This window comes from Apium graveolens, chromosome 1 (assembly GCF_009905375.1).
Source record: "Apium graveolens cultivar Ventura chromosome 1, ASM990537v1, whole genome shotgun sequence".
Lineage (NCBI taxonomy): Eukaryota > Viridiplantae > Streptophyta > Magnoliopsida > Apiales > Apiaceae > Apium > Apium graveolens.
Window position 1 is genome coordinate 112,354,899 of NC_133647.1, and position 20,127 is coordinate 112,375,025.

Consider the following 20,127-nt stretch of genomic DNA (forward strand, 5'->3'; position numbering starts at 1 on the left):
ATATTGAATCATGTATTTATCATAACTACAGACTCTTTGAATTATAATTTAACTTGATTTCTAATTACACTCTATAAAACTCCACATCCTTACTAGGGATGGCAATCCAGTCAGATCGGATCGGGTATTACAGAATCTATATCAAAACCCGAAAATTTTATCCATACCCGAACTCGACCCGAACCTGAAAAATTTCCGAAAATGAATACCCGAACCCGATCCATCGGATTTCGGATCGGATTCGGGTATACCCGAAACCCGAAATTTTTTGAATTGGATATTCATAGCCGAACCCGAAATCTAAAAATTTGTATAATTATTGATATTGCAAATGCTTGGGATCGAACACTCGACTTGTAGAAAAAGAGTTTTAACGTGTCATCTTCAACCACTACACCACATCATTAATTGTGTTATTATATTTATAATTAATATTTAAAAAATCAACTCAATTGGTACCCTGTTTTTTAGATTTATTACTAAAAGATGTTTTGTTAACCTTATAAACCTTATCACCCATTTAAATGATGGAATAATTATATTTAATTAAACTTTTATAATTAGTTAATTTTTAACATAAATATTAAAATATATGTTCTAAAAATTATATAATAATATGTATAATGTATATTATTAATATATATATATATTTATATTTATATATTTATAATAAAGTGTAATATATAAAATTCTAATATTATATGTATATAATAATTCGGATTTTTTTCGGATTTCGGGTTCGGATCGGGTTCAGATAGAATTTCGAATTTCGGATCGGGTTTCGAATCGATATACCTAATATCCAAATCCAAAAAATTTCGGGTTTAAAAATTAAATCCATATCCAAATCTAAATTCAAAAAATTGGGTTCGGTTAATCTAAAATTTCGGGTTTCGAATCGGATATCCGTCGGATCGAATTCTTTTGTCATCCCTACTTACTCAAATACACCGGGGACAATTTCACTTAGGCTCTTATTCGACTTCTCCGAGTCACATATACCCCCAATTACTATTTTAAGAAAATTAATTATTACATGCTATTTCTTTAAAAAATAATAAAATATTAATAACAGATAAACTAACAATTTTATATATTTTACATTTAAAATTCTGTCAAAAAATATTCAAAAAATAAGTAAACGTTAAAACCGACTTTTAGCTTGTGCATCGTACGGGTGGCTATTTATCTTTTAACTGCCAAATGGGGTTTCATCCTTTCACGTATTATTGCAACATTTTTAACAAAAATACAAGGTTTATTGGATGGTGACTCTAAATGTCATTTGGGGGTTAAAAATGACCCTAAATGTCACTTCAAAACGGTATATCGTGTAACGTTTATGCAAAAACATAAAACGGTACTTCGTGTAACGTTTTGGCATTTTGAATTTTTTTATGCGCAAAACGGTAGATAAAGTACCGTTTTGGTACAAAACGCTATATGATGTACCGTTTCGAGTCAAATCGCTACTTCAACTAACGTTTTGCACATTATAAAAAAATTAAAAAAAAAAGTACCAAAACGGTACACTATGTACCGTTTTGCATTAAAAACAATACGTAAGACGAAATACCATTATGAAGTGACATTTTGGGCCATTAATTTCAAAAATGACATTTTGGACCATTTAACACTTAAAAATGACACTTTGGTCCATTGTTCAGGTTTATTCCAAAAATACAAATATTTCACTGTTTAAAGGAGACAGGATTAACCATCTTAATGAAGAAAAAGCTTGATGCCTCAATAAATTTTCATGTCTTCAATGTTTTTGCTTGCCGATTGTTAACAAGTCTCAATATAAGTAAAGCTAGACTAGGATTCGTCAGTTTCCCTTTAGAACATCATAGAATGACTGCGGCTTCTTTTTCGGATCAGCACAAAGTTCCTGAAATTGCAATCACTGTAGAGTTAATATGCTATTCTTGGTATAATATGCCATTTAGGCTCACAGTACCTGTTGCATGCGATACTCCAGGATTTAATATAATCTATTTACAAAACGCAAACAAGGTAGAAGCTAACTGCACTCTTTAGTTGCAGGGCCTAGCTTATCTGATTATATACTTTTTCGTTTATATTATTATAGGATTTGGATTGAGTTCGTGATTGGGCCTCACTCATGCATTTAAAGCTCTACAAGTATGTATGAAGTGAATGAGTTGGAACCTCTATTGCTGCAGCCAGGCGTAAAATTGAAGCTTCGGCCCATGGCCGACCTATTAATTGCAAACCTATTGGAAGACCTTGCTTATCATAACCGACCTGTGAAAAGGAAGAAAATACTTGTAGGTAAGCAACTAAACATTCTCATGGATTATTGGCAGTCACTGACATTCCCTAAACTTAATATCAGGAGCAATGTGAAGATGTCAAAATTAAAAATAACCTAGCATGCTACATTTATTGATCAAATGAAAACTAGAAAAGTAGCAGAAAACATGCTTAAACAAGATATTTCTAAACTGGAAAAATGTTGCTAAGAGATGAATCGGTACCCACCAGCATGAGCACCTTCTCTGGCGAATTAGAATTTAAAATATTAAAACAAACTTCGAAGAATTTTGGTCTCTATTTTTAAGCCCTGGTAAAGACTAGAAATGAATTCAAATTACTTACTGGGACAGAAATCGCTGGGAGACCAAGAAGATTTGGGCCTATGATGAACCGCATGAGATTAGCTGAAAATTCCATAGTCAAGATCGATGGCCCGTACCAAATCCACCACAGTTATCAACTAGAGAAATATTACTAAATAATAATAATATGACAGCAGCAAATCACATGTGGACTGAGGTAAACGTTTGCAATGGCAGAATTTCATCATAGATTAAAACAAAGTATGACAATACAAGGCCTAACTTGCATAGTATGAAATGAATTCTAATGAGTGTCTACTGACTAATGCCAGATCTAAGTTATTTAATACTCCATAAACAAAGTGAATAACAAGAAGTATCTGTCTTTTCCTGTAAACACATGGCTTTAGTTATAAATGTATTATCAAGTACTTTGTGTAGACGGCTAGAATGAAATCAATATCTACTAACTGATATTAGAAATTCCAATCTGCCTAAATATCAGAGAGCTAAGTTTTTTAACTGACTTCAGTACGAGATGAAAAAACAAAAAGCCGCAAGACAATCCAAAATCGTATTTTCAGTACATGGCCACTTTCTTATTTGTTCACGAAACTGAAGGACACTCTGCTACTACTGATATCTTCTGCATAGATAGCAATGTCAACATATAAGAAAGGAATATATACTGATGTCCGCTAGTCAGCTCTAGAGCTGGACCATTATCGAATCAATTTTGTCGAGATGAACTTAAAACATCAAACCTATACAGCACAAGCCACAACACCAAGTCATTTGTACTCAAATACCTTGTTTTACATTCTACGGGAATAGATACTTGGAATGAATCGGGTATGAAAACTGGAATGAATCACTGGTATAAATGTGTTGAGTGTGCAAGTGCAATGAAATGTAAGCAAAGAATGTAAGTGCCAGTCAAGAACTCCACTACGAAAATTGCGACAGAATTATGGCCCCATTGGGATAATCAAAAACGTACTTGCCATCATGTGATATTCGTCTGACTGAATCGGGTATATGCTAAGTGGCTAAGTGCTAGTATTCACAGTTTTAGTGTTAAATAAGTTTAAGAGTTAAGCTATGAATGCTAACAAACAAGAAATGGAGGAGAGACGTTCACTGAAAACAATTCATAAAATTACAAACATCAAAACCAAAGGAAAAGATATCTCACCTGTGACCTTCATATTTGTCTCTCCCAATTTAAGAGCAGCAACAGGTATAACAGGTGCTGTCATGCTGACAACAAAAACAAGTGGACAATTTATAAGTTGCAAAAACGAGGCATCTATCTAAAAGTAAATAATTATGTAGGTAAGTTTCTAGTAACTGCAGTTTTTCAAGCCAAAATTGAAAAAGATAGCAAAAACAGTATGAGAGAATGTGAATGAAGTGCAACATTTAAATTACAGTTGCTGACTAACTTTTACAAAAAAGCGAATACTTCTTTAAGCTTCTATAAAGTTTTGCATATTATGGAACACCTAGATTTGTCTAGAGTACTGCAAAAAGAAGGGTACAGCTTACAATACCCAGTTGTGGGGGTCACTATGATATCAACTTCCTTAAAGATCTCCATGTGATAGTACATCATCCTTCGCCTGTGCAGAAACATATGAAAATGAACCCTTACATACAGAAAATTTAACAAATGCCAATAGTAGTCATTAACTCTTCTGGCTACATTTTGGATACTTAGTTGCATGTCTCTTCTTCATAGTGATCGTAAACAAAATTCTGTACAAATAAAATATTGCAGGACATCTTAATATTGACATAATTTAGTCAAACTAGAATACACTGCCATCATATTGGCACTACTAAGAAGAAGAATATCCTATTCTTTCCTAACTACAACTTTTACCGGGAGTTGTAATGCTGATGCAGAAGTTACTGAACTATCAGATTGATAAATTTGGATATCTTTCAGTAGACTCAAGGAAATAGGAAGATAGAAATGTAAAATGTAAAAACTAGTGATCTTAACTAGATGATGTAACCAACTGTATTTAAATTACCAGAAGGTCCTTAAAACTTCTGTGTTATCCTAGTAAAGTATTATCTATGTTGAAAACAGTTTCTAAACAGGATTTCTAGCATTTTGAGGGTTCAAGCCTTGTTAAAAGAGTGTGTTCAATAGGGGGGGGGGGGAAGTATTATAGTTATCTGTCTAAAAACAAAATTAAGAATCTGCGCCTTAACCCAGCTGCTTTGTTAATTATGTAGTACGGCCAAAATTTTTTACATTGATACATAAATATATATTTCTAAGAAAGACTTTTCTCTGGTCATACGGTGACATTTGGATATTTTTCTAAAGGAGTTGATGAACACACAGGGCTTGGCCCATAAGCCAACTGACACTATTTCTTCACACTTCATTACTATTTTACTTATTATTTTATAACTAAGTGTTCATCAAGATTCGTCTTACCAACATGTGTGTGTGTCCGTGATTTTGGCTCACCTTTCTTATGTCCAAACAGAGTGGAGAAGAAACAACCTGGGTGGCAATTATTTCTACAGAACAACTTGTATACACTGCTAGGACACTCTATTATGAACCACCAAACTCTGAACTCACATAATTCCTACGTATAAAAATTCTTCTGCTTCATCAGTTCTAGTTCAGTACTTTATTGCCTTTTTACGACAACTGGGTTGCAATAACATACAGTTGAATCAATCAACATATAAAGGCTAAAAGGAAAGGTAACATAAAACAGAAAAGATAATATGTAGGAAAGTACAGGTTAAATGATTTAATTTAATATAAAGTCATGCTTAACTCATGCCTCACCTAAGACACTGGGCAGCGACATAATCTGAAGCTGTGAATGACTGAAAAAGTGCAAAACTGATGCGAGAGTCAAGGGTTAATTTTACACCATTCCTATAGAAGAGAGTAAAAGTTAGAAACTTAACTATTTAGTACCAAGTAATCCTTAGAGAAAACAATTTAAATAGTAGAAAATTACCCAGCCTCATAATCAGGAGATAAACCACAGGCTGCTTCAGACCCAATTGAAACAACATGAGCCATCCGCATATGATCAAACTCAGGTATTACAATATCTATGGTCTTGAACCAAAACAAACACAAAATGTTAATTCCTGAATAGTCAAATATTTGTGGAGCAACACACACAAATCTGAAAATTGGTTTACATGTTGTCATGCCAAAGTTCTAAAGCTAAATAATTGCATTATTAATTTCTTCATTCTGCATTAGATCGTATTATTACTGTTTACGAGACAAAACTGAAGTCTATGGAAACTTTAACTTGATTTTTGCAAACATGAAGACGAAAACATTGTAATTAAGAAGTACAATAGATTAATGCTAAAACTAATACTAAATCATGTATCCTTTGGCTAACCTTGCACCCGTGTGTCTTTTCTAACAGACTGAGAGCATCTTCACACTTATCAGATATATCAGTTGAGAAAACATCATTAAACCACTACAAGAAACAATCATAAACTTGTAAGAGAATTTTAAAAACATGAAAAATAAAATCTAAACAAATTGCCAAAAGGAAAAAAATATTACCTCTGTATACTTTCCTAATCGGAGTGATCCTAGAGCCTTGGAGTTTTCATCTACTGAAAACTTCGGCAAACAAGGTAGGGACTGCAAAAGGAAATAATGCAATAGATTATTTGAGACACTAGAAGTAATAAAAAAATTAAAAAGGAGGGAATACAAAAACAGCACTTAATTTAGCAAAAAAACATGCGAGGCTGACGCCTTCATGCAGAACAGTATTTGCATGAACCAATAACAACTTCACAATTCAGTTGTTTATTTATTAGCAAAAAAAAAATTGGCTTTACAGCGGAAGTGAGGGACAAAACACACAGACAGGAAGTCGTTTAGGTAAAAAAATAATAGAATCCAGGAAAAGCCTAAGAATTGTAAATTCCATCAGCACAGCACCTAGAAGAACTATATCTCCTGACATCTAGATGGAAGGAAGCCATATAGAATTTAGAGATGAACTTATCTCCAGACAAAGATGGATTTTTTTTCAGTTCAAATGTAGTCCTGATAATTTGCACGAGCAGAACTGAGAAAACTCAATGTTTTTGCATTAATACAACTGGCAAAAGATGTATATGGCATAAAAAAATCCATTATTTAGGGAAAGTCAGACACCAGTACCGAGGACACTCACCGCAAAAATATAACTGGGAAACGAGGCCTCAGAGTTTCTTGAAATAAAGAGTTAACATTCTTAGAATTTTAAGGTATACTTGGCCTTTTAATCATAAAATGGTAAATGTAAAATCTTATGGGTGATTGGCTAGAAGTACTGATCTCAAAAATGAACTTATATTTAAGCTTATTAAGGAGTATTTTTATGAAAATTTTTTGAAAAACAGGAAGAGAAAAGATCATATTAATTAATGAAGATTGAGATATAAGCCAAATCATCACCTCCGTGATATTTCAGAAAATCATGGAAAATCATAGCAAAGAAGAGTAGGAATAAGCACCGTGAGTGGGCAACTAATCTTCCGTTCAAAGATGGAAACCTCATTTCAAGTCCTATCCCTAATTGACCATAACCAAGTAAAAGGGAAAAAACACACTTCCACTCGAAATTTTAACAATTACACCTACTCACATTATTGGAAAGTACTTCAGCCTTTCTGGGTAAGAGCAACTTTCCACTAATACTTCACTAGTAACAGTGTTCTAAAAGACGGTAATCGGAATTGTTCGGTAGAGGTACCTATCAGTGATTAATCGGATAATCGGTGATTAATCGGATTGATTAATCAGAGCATTAATCGGAAGCAATTTAATTTAATAAATAATCATACATAATTCTATTTAAATTTCATTAGTTTTTCATAAGATATACAAAAATAATACCACATTTCATTAGTTCATATTTGATACTTCAGTGGTTTATACATAATAATTAGTTGGTTATACATAATAATTACTATTAACTACTTAGTAGTTTGGAAAATTAGTACCTAGTATATTTCTTATAAATTCGTATTCTGCTATAATTAGTTACGTTACAAATCAAGCTACATGAGACTGTGAAGTTAATGAATCGATTGAGCAAATCTTCGAGAGATATGAGAGTAATTCAGTTGAAAAAACAAATTTTATTGTTAGAGATTTGGATAAATGTATGAGGATTTAGGAGCATACGATAGTCAATATAAGTCTATATATTTACTATTAAATATCATATATATTATTTTGAGTTTCAATTTTTATTTAAAAAATATCTTTATTATTAATTTTTACCCTTTAACCGAATCGGCCGATTTTTTACCCGAATCGGCCGACGTTTGACCCATTAAAAAAAACTTACTTTGACCCCATTTCCGATTAATCGAGACGGAGCCCATCCGAACTCCGATTAATCGGTTAATCGGCCGATTTTCAGAACACTGACTAGGAAAGACAATTGGCTTCATGAAGAAAGTACCCACATTACAAAAGACCATTTCTTACTTTATCTTTTTCCAATACACAGACCTTTCAGCGTAAGATGGCAAACCGCAAATAAAGAAAATACAATTCAACGTAACAAGTCAGTTCCAAGCTTCCTGCCCAAGAAAGCCTTTAAACAGAGGGGGCTATCCCACACAAATTGTTCAATGTCAATTTGAAACCCATATGAAAGGCCAGTATATTCAGCACATGTCACCCTTTCTAAGAAGTTTGAGCTCAAAAAAGATACACATGTGGATTATACAAATAAATGTGGCAGGTATACTTCTATATTCAGGAGGCATAAGTTTAGTTATAATAATTACCGGATTCATACTGATCTTATCAGCAGGAGAAGATCCGGATATTGTTGCATACCTGAAGAATGAAGTGAATAAATAATCATGAAGTTTATTACAGTGTCAAAATTAGTAAATAATGCAATAAACTTTATCATGTCTTGACCTAAAAAATTACACATTTTTATCATCTAAAAAAAAGTAGATATTATTATTATTTTTTTAATTATAAAAAAAGTAGATATTTAGAGTACAAATTTCTATCAGTTGCACTTGAATATAGAAACACCTTTACTTCGCAAAATATCTATAAAAAAAAGCATTCGAAAAAGATTTAAGACATTTTTATTATAGCAAAGACAGTTTCTTCTCTTAATTAGGAATTTCAGCTATAAACAAATTATATATTTTTTCACTTCACAGTTAGCAACATGTTCTTTTAAGCAGTACTTTTATATTTTCCTAATTTTGTTTTTTTGCTAGCATAACTTATTGCACTCATGCTGATACATATTCCAATAGTTTATGCAAGTTAGTAATTTTTTCTTTTTTTGCTAAAAATTTAGTAATCTTTATCAGGGTGCAAAAGATAAATACAAATACATAACTGCATGTAGTACTCAATAGGATTTGACTGAAACAAAATTGTGGAACTGACAAAGCTTAAAAAAGACTACATAACAATGGTCTAATGCAAATGAACACATACGTGAAGGACTTACACCAATAGGACATCCTCAACATTTGATGCTAGTGGCCCAATGATTTCTACAGTCCCAGAACCACATAATGACCTGAAATAATGATAACCGTGAGTTTCTTAAACATGTGTAATGCAGGATAGGATTGAAAAACATGAATATTTTAAAAGGGACAGAAAAAATTGGGTGGATTAACGGTAAATAATCCACTACCCCAAAGGTTGCCTAAGTGCGGAAGGAAAAAAACATTTTAGATCTCAAATGATCAAAGAGAGAAACTCAAATTAATGATTAAATAACCAAACAAGTCTACTGCTCAACATTGAGGGATTTCTTTACTTGTAAAGAGAAAGAAAAGCCTAATATAATAAACAAATAGACTGAGGTTTGCTAAGGGTTGGGCTTATAATATATAAACTAAAAAAAAACATCTCTGAGTGTGTATATTGCTACACCTCACATCTATAACCTATAAGTGAATACATCAAACCTCCACACTAAACTCAAGTGGTAAGGGCATATCTCTTGTCGTCACGGGTTTTGGGTTCGATTCTCGCTCACCCCCTAGGTTTATATATACAATTTATATGATACCATATATAAATATAAACTCACTTCCGTTCCACTTCCGTTCCTTGTTCCCGATTAATGTGAAAATCGGTCTAGTCTACAACTTCAAATCCACAAACACATACAAGTATTTTTCATTTGAAATTGTGTGCTCAGAGTAAGTATTAGAACCTTAGAACTACAACGGACTATATGATTTGGTTTCGTGCTTGGTTAGACAGGTTATTCTATGAGAAGTTGCATAAATAATTTATAACAGAATAAATTATATTAGTCATTGTTACCCGTGTGAAACGCTAAATAGAGGCAAAAATCTAAAAAGTTCTGCCTCTTCTACAACATGGGAACTGTTTGCTCTAATTTGACAACACCGTGACACACAAGAGATATTTCCAAATTCTTGAACCAAGTTAAAAAACAAAAAATGGCCTTAAACCTGGAAGTGTATCTAAACTGCCTCAGAGCAACGTATATAAGATTCACACAATAAGACAGTGACTATATTGTTAAAACCTGCGGAGCAACCTAAAGCTGGTAGCTTTGCGTATTCCCAAAGTTTGACAAAAGAGAACTGTATATGTATACAAATGATTTGGTTCTTGATATGGTCCGGTTGAAGCCATGCACAAAGAAAACACATTTAGCAAAAAAAAAGAGTAACTAAAAAATCGATCATTTAAAGAGTATTCTGGCATCACTAGTAATACTTGGCCGCAAATATATGTACATTTGTGTGAACATATACACTTAAAAATATATGAGAAATAAGTAGATGGCCTAGGGTATATAAGGATGTAATTCATAGCCGAGGTATGCAAAAATGTGACTTGCTCTTTAGTTGCATAAAGCACAATATTGTCATATATTGGTTAGTGTTGAGCAAAACAATTTATGAGGCTGAGTGAAATAACAGAGACAAATCTATTATAAGGCAACAGTAATGTGTTTAGGAGTTTACCCTTTCATGTCTGTCCGTCCAAATGTTGATTTCAATCCCACTACACCACAAAGAGAAGATGGGATGCGAATTGAGCCTGCCTTCCACATCACTTAAGTATCAGACATAAGGACAACAACCATTTAATAATTATACATAACTATATAGTATAGTATTTGTATTTTGTACAACCTCCTCCATCAGTTCCTAATGCTGCTGAACATATTCCTGAAGCTACAATTGCTGCTGGACCTGATGAAGATCCACCGGTGTACCTATCCAGTGCATGTGGATTTCTTGTCGTTCTGTAATATCAATAAAAAGGTCTATTACATGTCTTTTATTCTAACTAAAATAATTATTATAAAAAAACCACAGAAGTGGAATTGAAACAAACTAAAGCATTAAATTAGTATTTAACTGACTACTGTAAATTATAATGTGCCATAATGATAAAACTGACATAAGATAGACATGTAACCATTTAATTTTGTGATAAATCTGTCAAAAACCATTTAAATAAGACTGGAATATTTAGTATGAAGGTCACATGTGTATGGTGTTGTCATGTTCGAATTGATTTGTTGGTTAAAATGTGTTTCGAAGTTAAGATATGAACATATCAATCAATGATTGGTATTAGTAAGATTTCATCTAATAGATAAAGACTTGTAATTTTCCATGTGACCAAGTTCAATGTCAAAGACTTACCCGTGATTGGGATTGTTTCCGGTTGTTCCCATTCCCAATTCATGCATATTTGCCTTTCCAACAAAAATTACACCACATTGACGTAACCTTGACACACAAGTTGCATCTTTCCTTACTTGTCGTTCCTCATGAAGCCATGATGTTGCACCTGTTAAACATCATTTTTAGGTTTAACTACTAATGTTTATAATATTAGAAGATGGAGGATGTAAAATTGCCTTTTGTAGGATGAGGATAACAATCAATGTCATCCTTGATTGCCATAAAGATTCCATCCAGTATTGACAAAGGATTTCCTGCACAACCCGTGTCATGGGTAAGTCGAACAATAACACAGACTAGACAATTGAAGAGCATAAACACACAAACCAAGATCAGATGTCAAAAATATATATCTTTTGAATTAAAACCTAAATTTTAAAAGCAATTGAAAGACAAAATTCATTCATACAAAATTAGAATTACCTTGCTCAAACCTTCGGGTCGAAGCTGCGGCTTGGTTTCTTAGATCTTCGGCATCAAATGAAATTAATAATGGTATTGGGGGCTTCTGATTACTGAAGTCATCTAGGGCAGAGATGACTCGCTCTGCAACCTATTTAGTGACAATTTGGTTTCCTTGATACAATCCAGAAGGAAAATATAGAATTTTCTCGCTAAAAGATTCTTACCATGGATGGGGTTGCAAGCTTCGACCTATAAGCGTATGCATAATCACGAATCTTCCAGTAGCGAAATACATTTGGATCATTCATCCAATTACTAGATGGATCATAATGTGGAAGACAACTTAGGGCCAATGCAACTCTTTCTTCCGACTTTAAATCCTCATCCAGAATAACAGCATCAGGTTCCGGTTCTAGTAAACAAACCAAATTAAGTCAACTTTTATATGGAGGAAGATCCATTTTGTCTTTTTACCTGTACATCTACTAGGTTTTGCTTTTTTAATTTATCAAAGTTGCATCCTCAGCTGTTAGTCACATTTGGCCGTCATGAGTCATTCATTTTTTTTGATAAAGTTTCTACTTCTTAATTTGCAAGACAAGTGAAGAACACAACAATATGACAGCTGAAGCAATATATCTTCTTCTTTCACTACTGGTCAACAAATCAGGCATTCAATTGATAGAACAAGACATAACTAAAGTAGTTTGCTTAAGAAGGAATGAACTACTACTATGACCACCACTTTTCTTTAACACATATATTCGTTGTGGTCCTTGTGGATTAATAATCTGACTTTTCTTATTTATTCGTGTATCTCTCAATAAGATAATGAATCACTTCATGTCTCTATTTTATGGCACGAAAGGATGAGACAGCTGAATTCTCATAATATAAGAATGCCCAGTTGAATGAACTTTTTATGAGCTAGAATTACAAAGCCGTAGAGTCAGTACAGTCCTGGATACCAAACATCTCAAAATTTAGTAGCGACTGAAAAAATTAGTAAGAAACCTGAATTTTGCAATTACTGGAACTAATTACCTCTAGTTATAAATCCTACATAAAACCACCTGGATATTAAGTTTCATAACATGTTAGTTAGGTTCTGACAAGAATATTGGTAGGGAAAAAGTATCTCTCCCATTGTTGGAGAGTCCTCATTATATAACAATATACAAGCTGAATTATCTCCTGAAATGCAGCTAATTTGCAGATTTCAGCCTTTACAACAGTTCTATACTCTAAATATGGAAGGTAACCAAATATGTTAATACACCTAATATATCTCAATCTAATTAGGGACAACTAATACAACTAACATACAGCTAATACATTTGACACCCTCCCTCAAATTGATGCTGCTGGTAAATCTTCAAGCATCAATTTGACAACAAGAAAGTTGTGGCGCTGACGTGACATCGATTTGGTAAAAATATCAGCAATCTGTAGAGTGGTGGAGATATGTGGGAGAGTAATAACCAGGTGGTCATAAGCCTCACGAATAGAATGACAGTCAACCTCAATGTGTTTTGTACGTTCGTGGTAAACAGGGTTGGCTGCAATCTGAATGGCGCTAGTGTTATCAGCATGTAATGGAGTTGGCTGGGCTTGAGAGAATCCAAGTTCTGCAAGGAGCCCACGTAGCCAAATAATTTCAGAACAAGCGGCAGACATGGCACGATATTCTGCTTCTGTAGACGACTTCGATACACGATTCTGCTTTTTGCATTTCCATGAAATAAGAGCATCTCCAAGAAACATACACCAACCAGTAATAGACTTTCTAGTATCAGGGCATCCAGCCCAATCTGCATCACTGTACGCTTGAAGTTTGAGTGAAGAACCAACGGGGAAGAACAGGCCACGACTACGAGTTCCAAGGATATACCGGATGATTCGTTTGACAGCTGATAGGTGGAAGTGCCGAGGACATTGCATGAACTTACTTACTATATGTACAGCGTAAGAGATATCCGGTCGAGTAATGGTAAGATATATAAGGCTGCCAACTAGCTTCCGGTAAAAAGTAGGATCAGAAAGTAGCTCTCCTTCTTCTCTGCTATATTTGACATTAATTTCCATTGGGGTTTCAACAGAAATAGAGCCCTTGAGTCCGGCTAATTCAACCAAATCTTGAACATACTTGTGTTGATTCAAGAAGATACCTCGTGGTCGATAATGTACTTCTAATCCCAAGAAATAATGGAGCTGACCAAGATCTTTCATTTGGAAAGTGGAACGTAGCAGATTTTTAAGACAATCAATGGCTTGTATATCAGAACCAGTGACAAGGATATCATCCACGTAGACAAGAAGCATAACTATCCCCGCACTTGTCTTTTTCAGGAAAAGGGAGGAGTCATATTTACTTTGCGTATATGAAAAACTCAGTAGAGTGGATTTGAACTTTTCAAACCAGATTCTAGGTGCCTGCTTTAAACCATATAAAGAGCGCTTCAGTTTGCAAACATGATTAGGTGAGATAGGCATACCATTGGGAAGTGTTATATAAACTTCTTCCTTGAGGTCACCGTGTAAGAAAGCGTTCTTCACATCCATTTGAGACAATTTCCATGATTGAGACGCAGCAAGGGCTAGTATGGTTCGCACGGTGGTCATTTTAGCTACCGGTGCAAACGTCTCTTCGTAATCTATGCCGTACTCTTGTCTATTTCCAAGCACTACTAGTCGAGCCTTATACCTCTCAACGGAACCATCTGGATGAAGTTTTACTGAGAACACAAACTTGCTGCCCAGAGGTTTCACGGATTTGGGACGCGCTACAACATCCCATGTTTGGTTTTCTTCAAGTGCAAGAAGCTCAGTTTCAATAGCTTCCCTCCAACATTCATGCTTCATTGCCTGTTTATATGATTTGGGAATAGGGATGGTTGATACAGTAGCTGTTAATGATACAGGATTAGTAAAACCATACCTATCTGGAGGCTGGCTCACTCGAGTGCTATGTCTACGAGTGGCAGGTGCAGCAGCTTGAACGGGATCAGTAGTAAGGGAATCATTTTGAGGGGGTGGAGAAGCTTGAACATGATCAGCCGCAAAGGAATCAGTGTGTGGAGGTGGATTGGCTTGAATTGGATTTGAAGTTGGAGTTTCTAGTATAGTATTCTGGTTTTGCATGACTTTAGTGCGTCGTTGATACACCAAAAGTGGTTTAGGAGATGGATGTTCAGATTCAAATGACACTGGAATGGATAAAGAATCTGCAGAAGAGTTAGTAAATAGAGGTACAACTGAAGATAACGGAGAATGATGATCAGAATGATGATCATTGTAGGTAGAGAAAAAAGGTTGGTTTTCCAGAAAAACTACATTTCTCGAAACTCGAGTTCGTCGTAAATTAGGATCATAACAGAGAAATCCTTTCTGGTGTAGAGCATATCCTAAGAAAGCACATTTTGTTGACTGGGCTGTGAGTTTTGTGCGTTCATGTGGAGGAAGGTGAACATAACATACACATCCAAAATTACGAAGACCTGAATAATCTGGAGTGCGACCAAACAACCGAGTGAAAGGTGAAACGTGATTTAAGGATGGTGAGGGTAATCTATTTATGAGGTACACTGCAGTGGAGAGAGCTTCACACCAGAACCTAGAGGGCACAAATGATTCCAACAAAAGAGTACGAACAACATCGAGAAGATGGCGGTTTTTTCTTTCAGCTATCCCATTTTGTTGGGGAGTTGAAGGACAAGACCTTTGAGAGATTATACCATTGGCTTGTAAATACTCTTGAAACAAATGAGCCGTATATTCACCCCCATTATCTGAGCGAAGAATTTTGATTTTTGTATCGAATTGAGTTTGAATATATGCATGAAAGATCTTGAAGGCTGAGAGCACTTCAGATTTAGAACGAAGCAAATATATCCAAGTAAAACGACTATAATCGTCAATAAATGTGACAAAGTACTTATACTTAGCATGAGAAACAACCGGTGACATACCCCAAACATCACTATGTATTAAATCAAAACGTTGAGTTACATCAGAAGTATGAATGGGAAATGGTAAAGTTTTGCTTTTTCCAAGTTTACAAGAATTGCAATCGAACTGGACAGAACTAAGAGAAGATATTTTTTTATTCCCAAGTACACCAGATTTCAGCAAACCACGAAGAACGTTATTATTGGGGTGTCCTAGACGCTTATGCCATGCATGGTAATCAATACGGGCAGAATTACAAGAAATAATAGGAAACGAGCGACATGGTGAAGGAAATTGTATAGGAAAGAGACGCTCAACTTTAGGCCCCCTCGTGATCACCCTCCCTGACTGCTGATCCTGCACAATACAACCAGATTTTGAAAATGTTACTTTGCAATTATTTTCTACCAATTGACCGACAGAAATAAGGTTAGTGGTAAGGGCAGGAGAGACAAAGACATCGGTTAGAGAGGAAGAAATATCACCAGTTGCTGTGATAGGTAAATGATTTCCATCTGCAGTACTGATTTCAAGATTTCCGCAATATTTACTTATATTTGTAAGAAAATCAGCATTATTGGTCATATGATTAGAAGCTGCAGAATCAAAGTACCAAGTAGGTGATTTGAGAGTAGATTTACCAGAAATTCCTAGAGTAGAAAATGCTGAAATGATCATTTGCTGAATCATTTCAGGTGTCACGGGTTGGACAGGAGCTATATCATTCCGTGTCGTATGTCCAGTATTCAACATACCTCCAGTACTCGAGGATCCAACCATAGCTGTGTAGGCGGTCTCAGATTTCTTTGGTGGACGAATAGGACATTCCTTGATTATATGTCCATCTTTCTTACAATAATTGCAAAATTTTTTGGAACAGTTTGAAGCATAATGTCCAAAACCTTTGCAAGAGAAACACTGAACATTACGCATATCCCTGCCTCTTAGTTTACCTTGTGTTGCATATGCCAGATGAACTAACTCAGATTTCTGTTCTTTCAAGGTGTCTTGAGTGAGAAGACGTTGTTCCTCCCGAAGCAGATCATTAAGACATGTATCCAGAGAAGGAAGAGGATCTCGATTCATAAGGTTTGACCTAGTAGCTTCAAACTCAGACCGTAATTTCATAAGAAACTGATCTCTTTTAGTAGTTTCATGTACATCTTGAACCGACTTAAGACCTTCAGCCGATACAGAAGCATAGACAATATCCGTGTATTCAACCCATAGGTTCATGAATGAAGAATAAAAATCAGAAATTGACAGACCATCTTGTTGAAGTTTGCCTATGTCATGTTCTAGTTGAAAGCGACGAGCAGTGTTCTGCTGACTATATATCTTCTTGAGATAAGCCCACATCTCAGCTGAAGTTTTAAAAGGCCGTAAGTTCAATATAATGTTGGGATCGACAGATCCTAGCAGCCAACCCATGATCTGTGCATCTTTAGTTTCCCACTTAGCATATCCAGCCTTGTCTTTTTCTTTGTCAGGAGCAAGAGTGGTGCCACTAACATAACCCCATAAATCCTTCCCTTTGACAAAGATCTGAAAGTGAAATGCCCATGCTGAATAATTTTTGCCATTAAGGCGAACCAAGAGAGTGTCATACTTGTCTAAAGACATGATTCTGAGAGAATGATGAAGAGTAACCAGGAACAAGAAACTTTATCAAGATACAAGAACGAAGAGAAAGAATTGATCAGAAACAAGAGGAAATCAGAATTGTAGCTCTGATACCATGACAAGAATATTGGTAGGGAAAAAGTATCTCTCCCATTGTTGGAGAGTCCTCATTATATAACAATATACAAGCTGAATTATCTCCTGAAATGCAGCTAATTTGCAGATTTCAGCCTTTACAACAGTTCTATACTCTAAATATGGAAGGTAACCAAATATGTTAATACACCTAATATATCTCAATCTAATTAGGGACAACTAATACAACTAACATACAGCTAATACATTTGACAGGTTCATCCCACTTCGTTGAAGAGTGTCCTTTCCACTGGAGTGTAAGTAGTCACGAAACATGCTTTGTCAACTTTATGTTTTTTATAGAGACATGCTTGATGAAATATTTTGACCAAAGTATGTGGCTTTGTATTTCAATTCTAGCATGAAATTATCTCCATAACTAAAATACTAATGTCACTAACTGAAGAACTTTAGCAAGTGAACACGAGAAATTTTTTATTTGAATTTAGATTGGGTTAATGGGTTTGGGAACATTTATTTCATTTCAAATGACATAAATTGGGTTGTCATTTTAAATTCCCAAATTTGTACTAATGTTTGAATAGCTTGGATTTTAAAGGGAATCCAGATCAAAAAGGAATTTGCTTATCCAATCATATCATTTGACAAAATGAAGAACTTAAAATGAAATCCAAGTTCCCGAATACTTGATTTCTTTCCGGATTGTAAAAGTCACCAAATCAGGCGTGCTATTTTGTGATCTACTCCATAAACCAAATCTTGATAGACATTGTTTAGAAAAAAAAACAAGAACACATAATATTTTAAACTTGAAGATACAATTGAACTAGTGAATAATTAAGACAACAGAATACTGAAATGTTAAGAGTACAATTTATACCTTGAGGGGGAAACTCGGGCCTAAACATAGGTGTTTCTGGTATCACAGTTCTGCGAAGCATCTGCAAATTATACATAATTTTTCATTAGTCCCGCTTTCATCCATACTAACAAAAATTAACTCACATTATGTTCGGACCTAAAAAATGTATAAAAAATCTGGATCAATTTTCCAAAGAGTGAAAACTGGGGTTGAATCTGTAATTCCTCTAGGAACCCAATTTTCTAAATGTATAACTTCACTGGCACTCCGGATTGTTAAAACTAAAATGCTCCCATAGGATACGCCCAATGGCGATCCTATCGCAGCCCCCCACCCAGCCATAGTTCTTCTACCAACAGAGGCATACCTGCCATGAAATCAGGTGGGTGATTTACCCATTCAACTTGTAATTATGTGCACGTAGGTGTTTTACTAAATAAATCTCAATTATAACTTTGACACAATCAATTAAAATTTAGAAATTATTGAATACATTGAAATTTTCACTCCACTAACTAATTTCCTGATCACACCCCTGCTCTGCTAAATTTGCAATGTAACTACTTTATAATTATAAACTCCCAAACAAACATACCCTGAGGTTACTTTCACACAACAACTTATCTATGTATGTATGTACAAAGTAAAACTGACAAATGCCAGTGTGCGATAATTAGAATTAACCTCATTCATGTTATTCTGATTCTTCAGGTAACTTATAATAAAAGAACCAACGACAGGAGCTTCGACTAACTTAACAGCTAACCTCAGCATCAAACCAGTTATATGAGGAGCTGCAATAACCACAACATACAAACAAATGTCATGATGTCAGACCTCGAATAAAGTTGTATAACCACAACTTAAACAGTAAAATGTACAAAAGAGTAGGAAAACCTTTAGTTAATTCAGGCTGATATTTTTCCGCCTTGATGTCCACTTCATCTGCTGGTAACAGAACTCGCTTCTTCCCCATCTTCAACCAAATTTGACGTTATCAAAACTATATACTACTAATTAAACGGATAAATGTTTGGGTGTATTGTGTCTGTAGGTGTTCTTCCAGTACAAATCACCACATACAATTTACCTTCACAGTACTACAAATCACACGTTTAAGTAACGCATATCACCATTTCATAGTAAATAAGCTACTAAATTAGTTTGTATTTGAACGAACATTTATAACATTGATACGCAGAAGATATCCATATAAAGTTCACTTCACAACATACTTGGCAGCATTATTAACCTTGACATATTATTCATTTATAACACAAACACATATTAATCATGTTGTTTGAGCACATAATTAGTGAGGGAAACAAACGATCAAACAGGTAGTATGCACAAGTAATAATGATAATGAAAGCATATGCAAGTAATAAGAGAAACAAGTAGCTTTGACTAACCTTCGATCACAACAATGGGGAGAGTAATATGTTGTGAATGTGTAAGCATTAATGTATGTACATGAATGTATGTGAAAAAAAAAATAGTATTAATTGAGGATGTAGGTTTGTGGTTGTAAGATACGTAATGGCAAGAAGTTGCCGAATGCGGCAGGCTCATTGATTGTTTGACAGCCGAGGTTGGTGAGTGTGACACTGTACTTGTGACTTTGATTATTTTCTAATATCCCTTTAATATAAACTAATACGCTAAATTTATAAAATAATATTTTTATTAAAATACATAAGTCCCATAATATATCTAGACCAGCAATCTACAGATCTTCCCATATAATATATCTAGACCAGCAATCTACAGATCTTCCCTAGATAGAGGTCTGTAAAAATTCATTATTTAAAACATATAAATATATAATTTATTTCATTTTTTATTATATATAGTTACAAATTTTGATTA

At 34.5% G+C, this 20,127-nt stretch overlaps 1 protein-coding gene across 4 annotated transcripts; it reads right to left on the bottom strand.

Annotated features, from left to right (window-relative positions):
* Positions 1–1,573: 1,573 nt before the first annotated feature.
* LOC141665922 (fatty acid amide hydrolase) lies at positions 1,574–19,868 on the bottom strand. 4 transcript variants are annotated; one of them, XM_074471908.1, is made up of 21 exons: positions 19,671–19,866; positions 19,156–19,234; positions 18,943–19,052; positions 18,277–18,337; positions 11,954–12,141; positions 11,748–11,877; positions 11,501–11,578; positions 11,283–11,430; positions 10,764–10,876; positions 10,593–10,668; positions 9,086–9,157; positions 8,391–8,442; positions 6,157–6,237; positions 5,984–6,067; positions 5,582–5,685; positions 5,404–5,496; positions 4,136–4,204; positions 3,778–3,842; positions 2,623–2,684; positions 2,173–2,268; positions 1,574–1,891 (listed from the first exon to the last, which is right to left on the bottom strand). In XM_074471908.1, the coding sequence occupies exons 2-21, from the start codon at positions 19,232–19,234 to the stop codon at positions 1,829–1,831; spliced, it is 1,824 nt and encodes a 607-aa protein (XP_074328009.1). In that variant the 5' UTR covers positions 19,671–19,866; the 3' UTR covers positions 1,574–1,828. The 4 variants fall into 4 exon arrangements, 3 of the variants coding, with proteins under 3 accessions (XP_074328009.1, XP_074328018.1, XP_074328014.1); XM_074471917.1 differs by lacking the exon at positions 19,671–19,866 and having other exon boundaries at positions 19,025–19,052; XR_012552150.1 differs by lacking the exons at positions 1,574–1,891; positions 2,173–2,268 and having other exon boundaries at positions 2,621–2,684; positions 4,131–4,204; positions 19,671–19,868.
* Positions 19,869–20,127: the final 259 nt, after the last annotated feature.

Bases quoted from the DNA above. Each gene is read 5' to 3' on its own strand.
- LOC141665922 (XM_074471908.1), bottom strand. From the start codon at position 19,234: ATGGGGAAGAAGCGAGTTCTGTTACCAGCAGATGAAGTGGACATCAAG. The intron at 6,068-6,156 runs GTAATATTTTTT...TGTTTCTTGTAG, and splicing joins GATTAGGAAAGTATACAGAG to TGGTTTAATGATGTTTTCTC. The intron at 5,497-5,581 runs GTAATTTTCTAC...TCTCTTCTATAG, and splicing joins TCTCCTGATTATGAGGCTGG to GAATGGTGTAAAATTAACCC.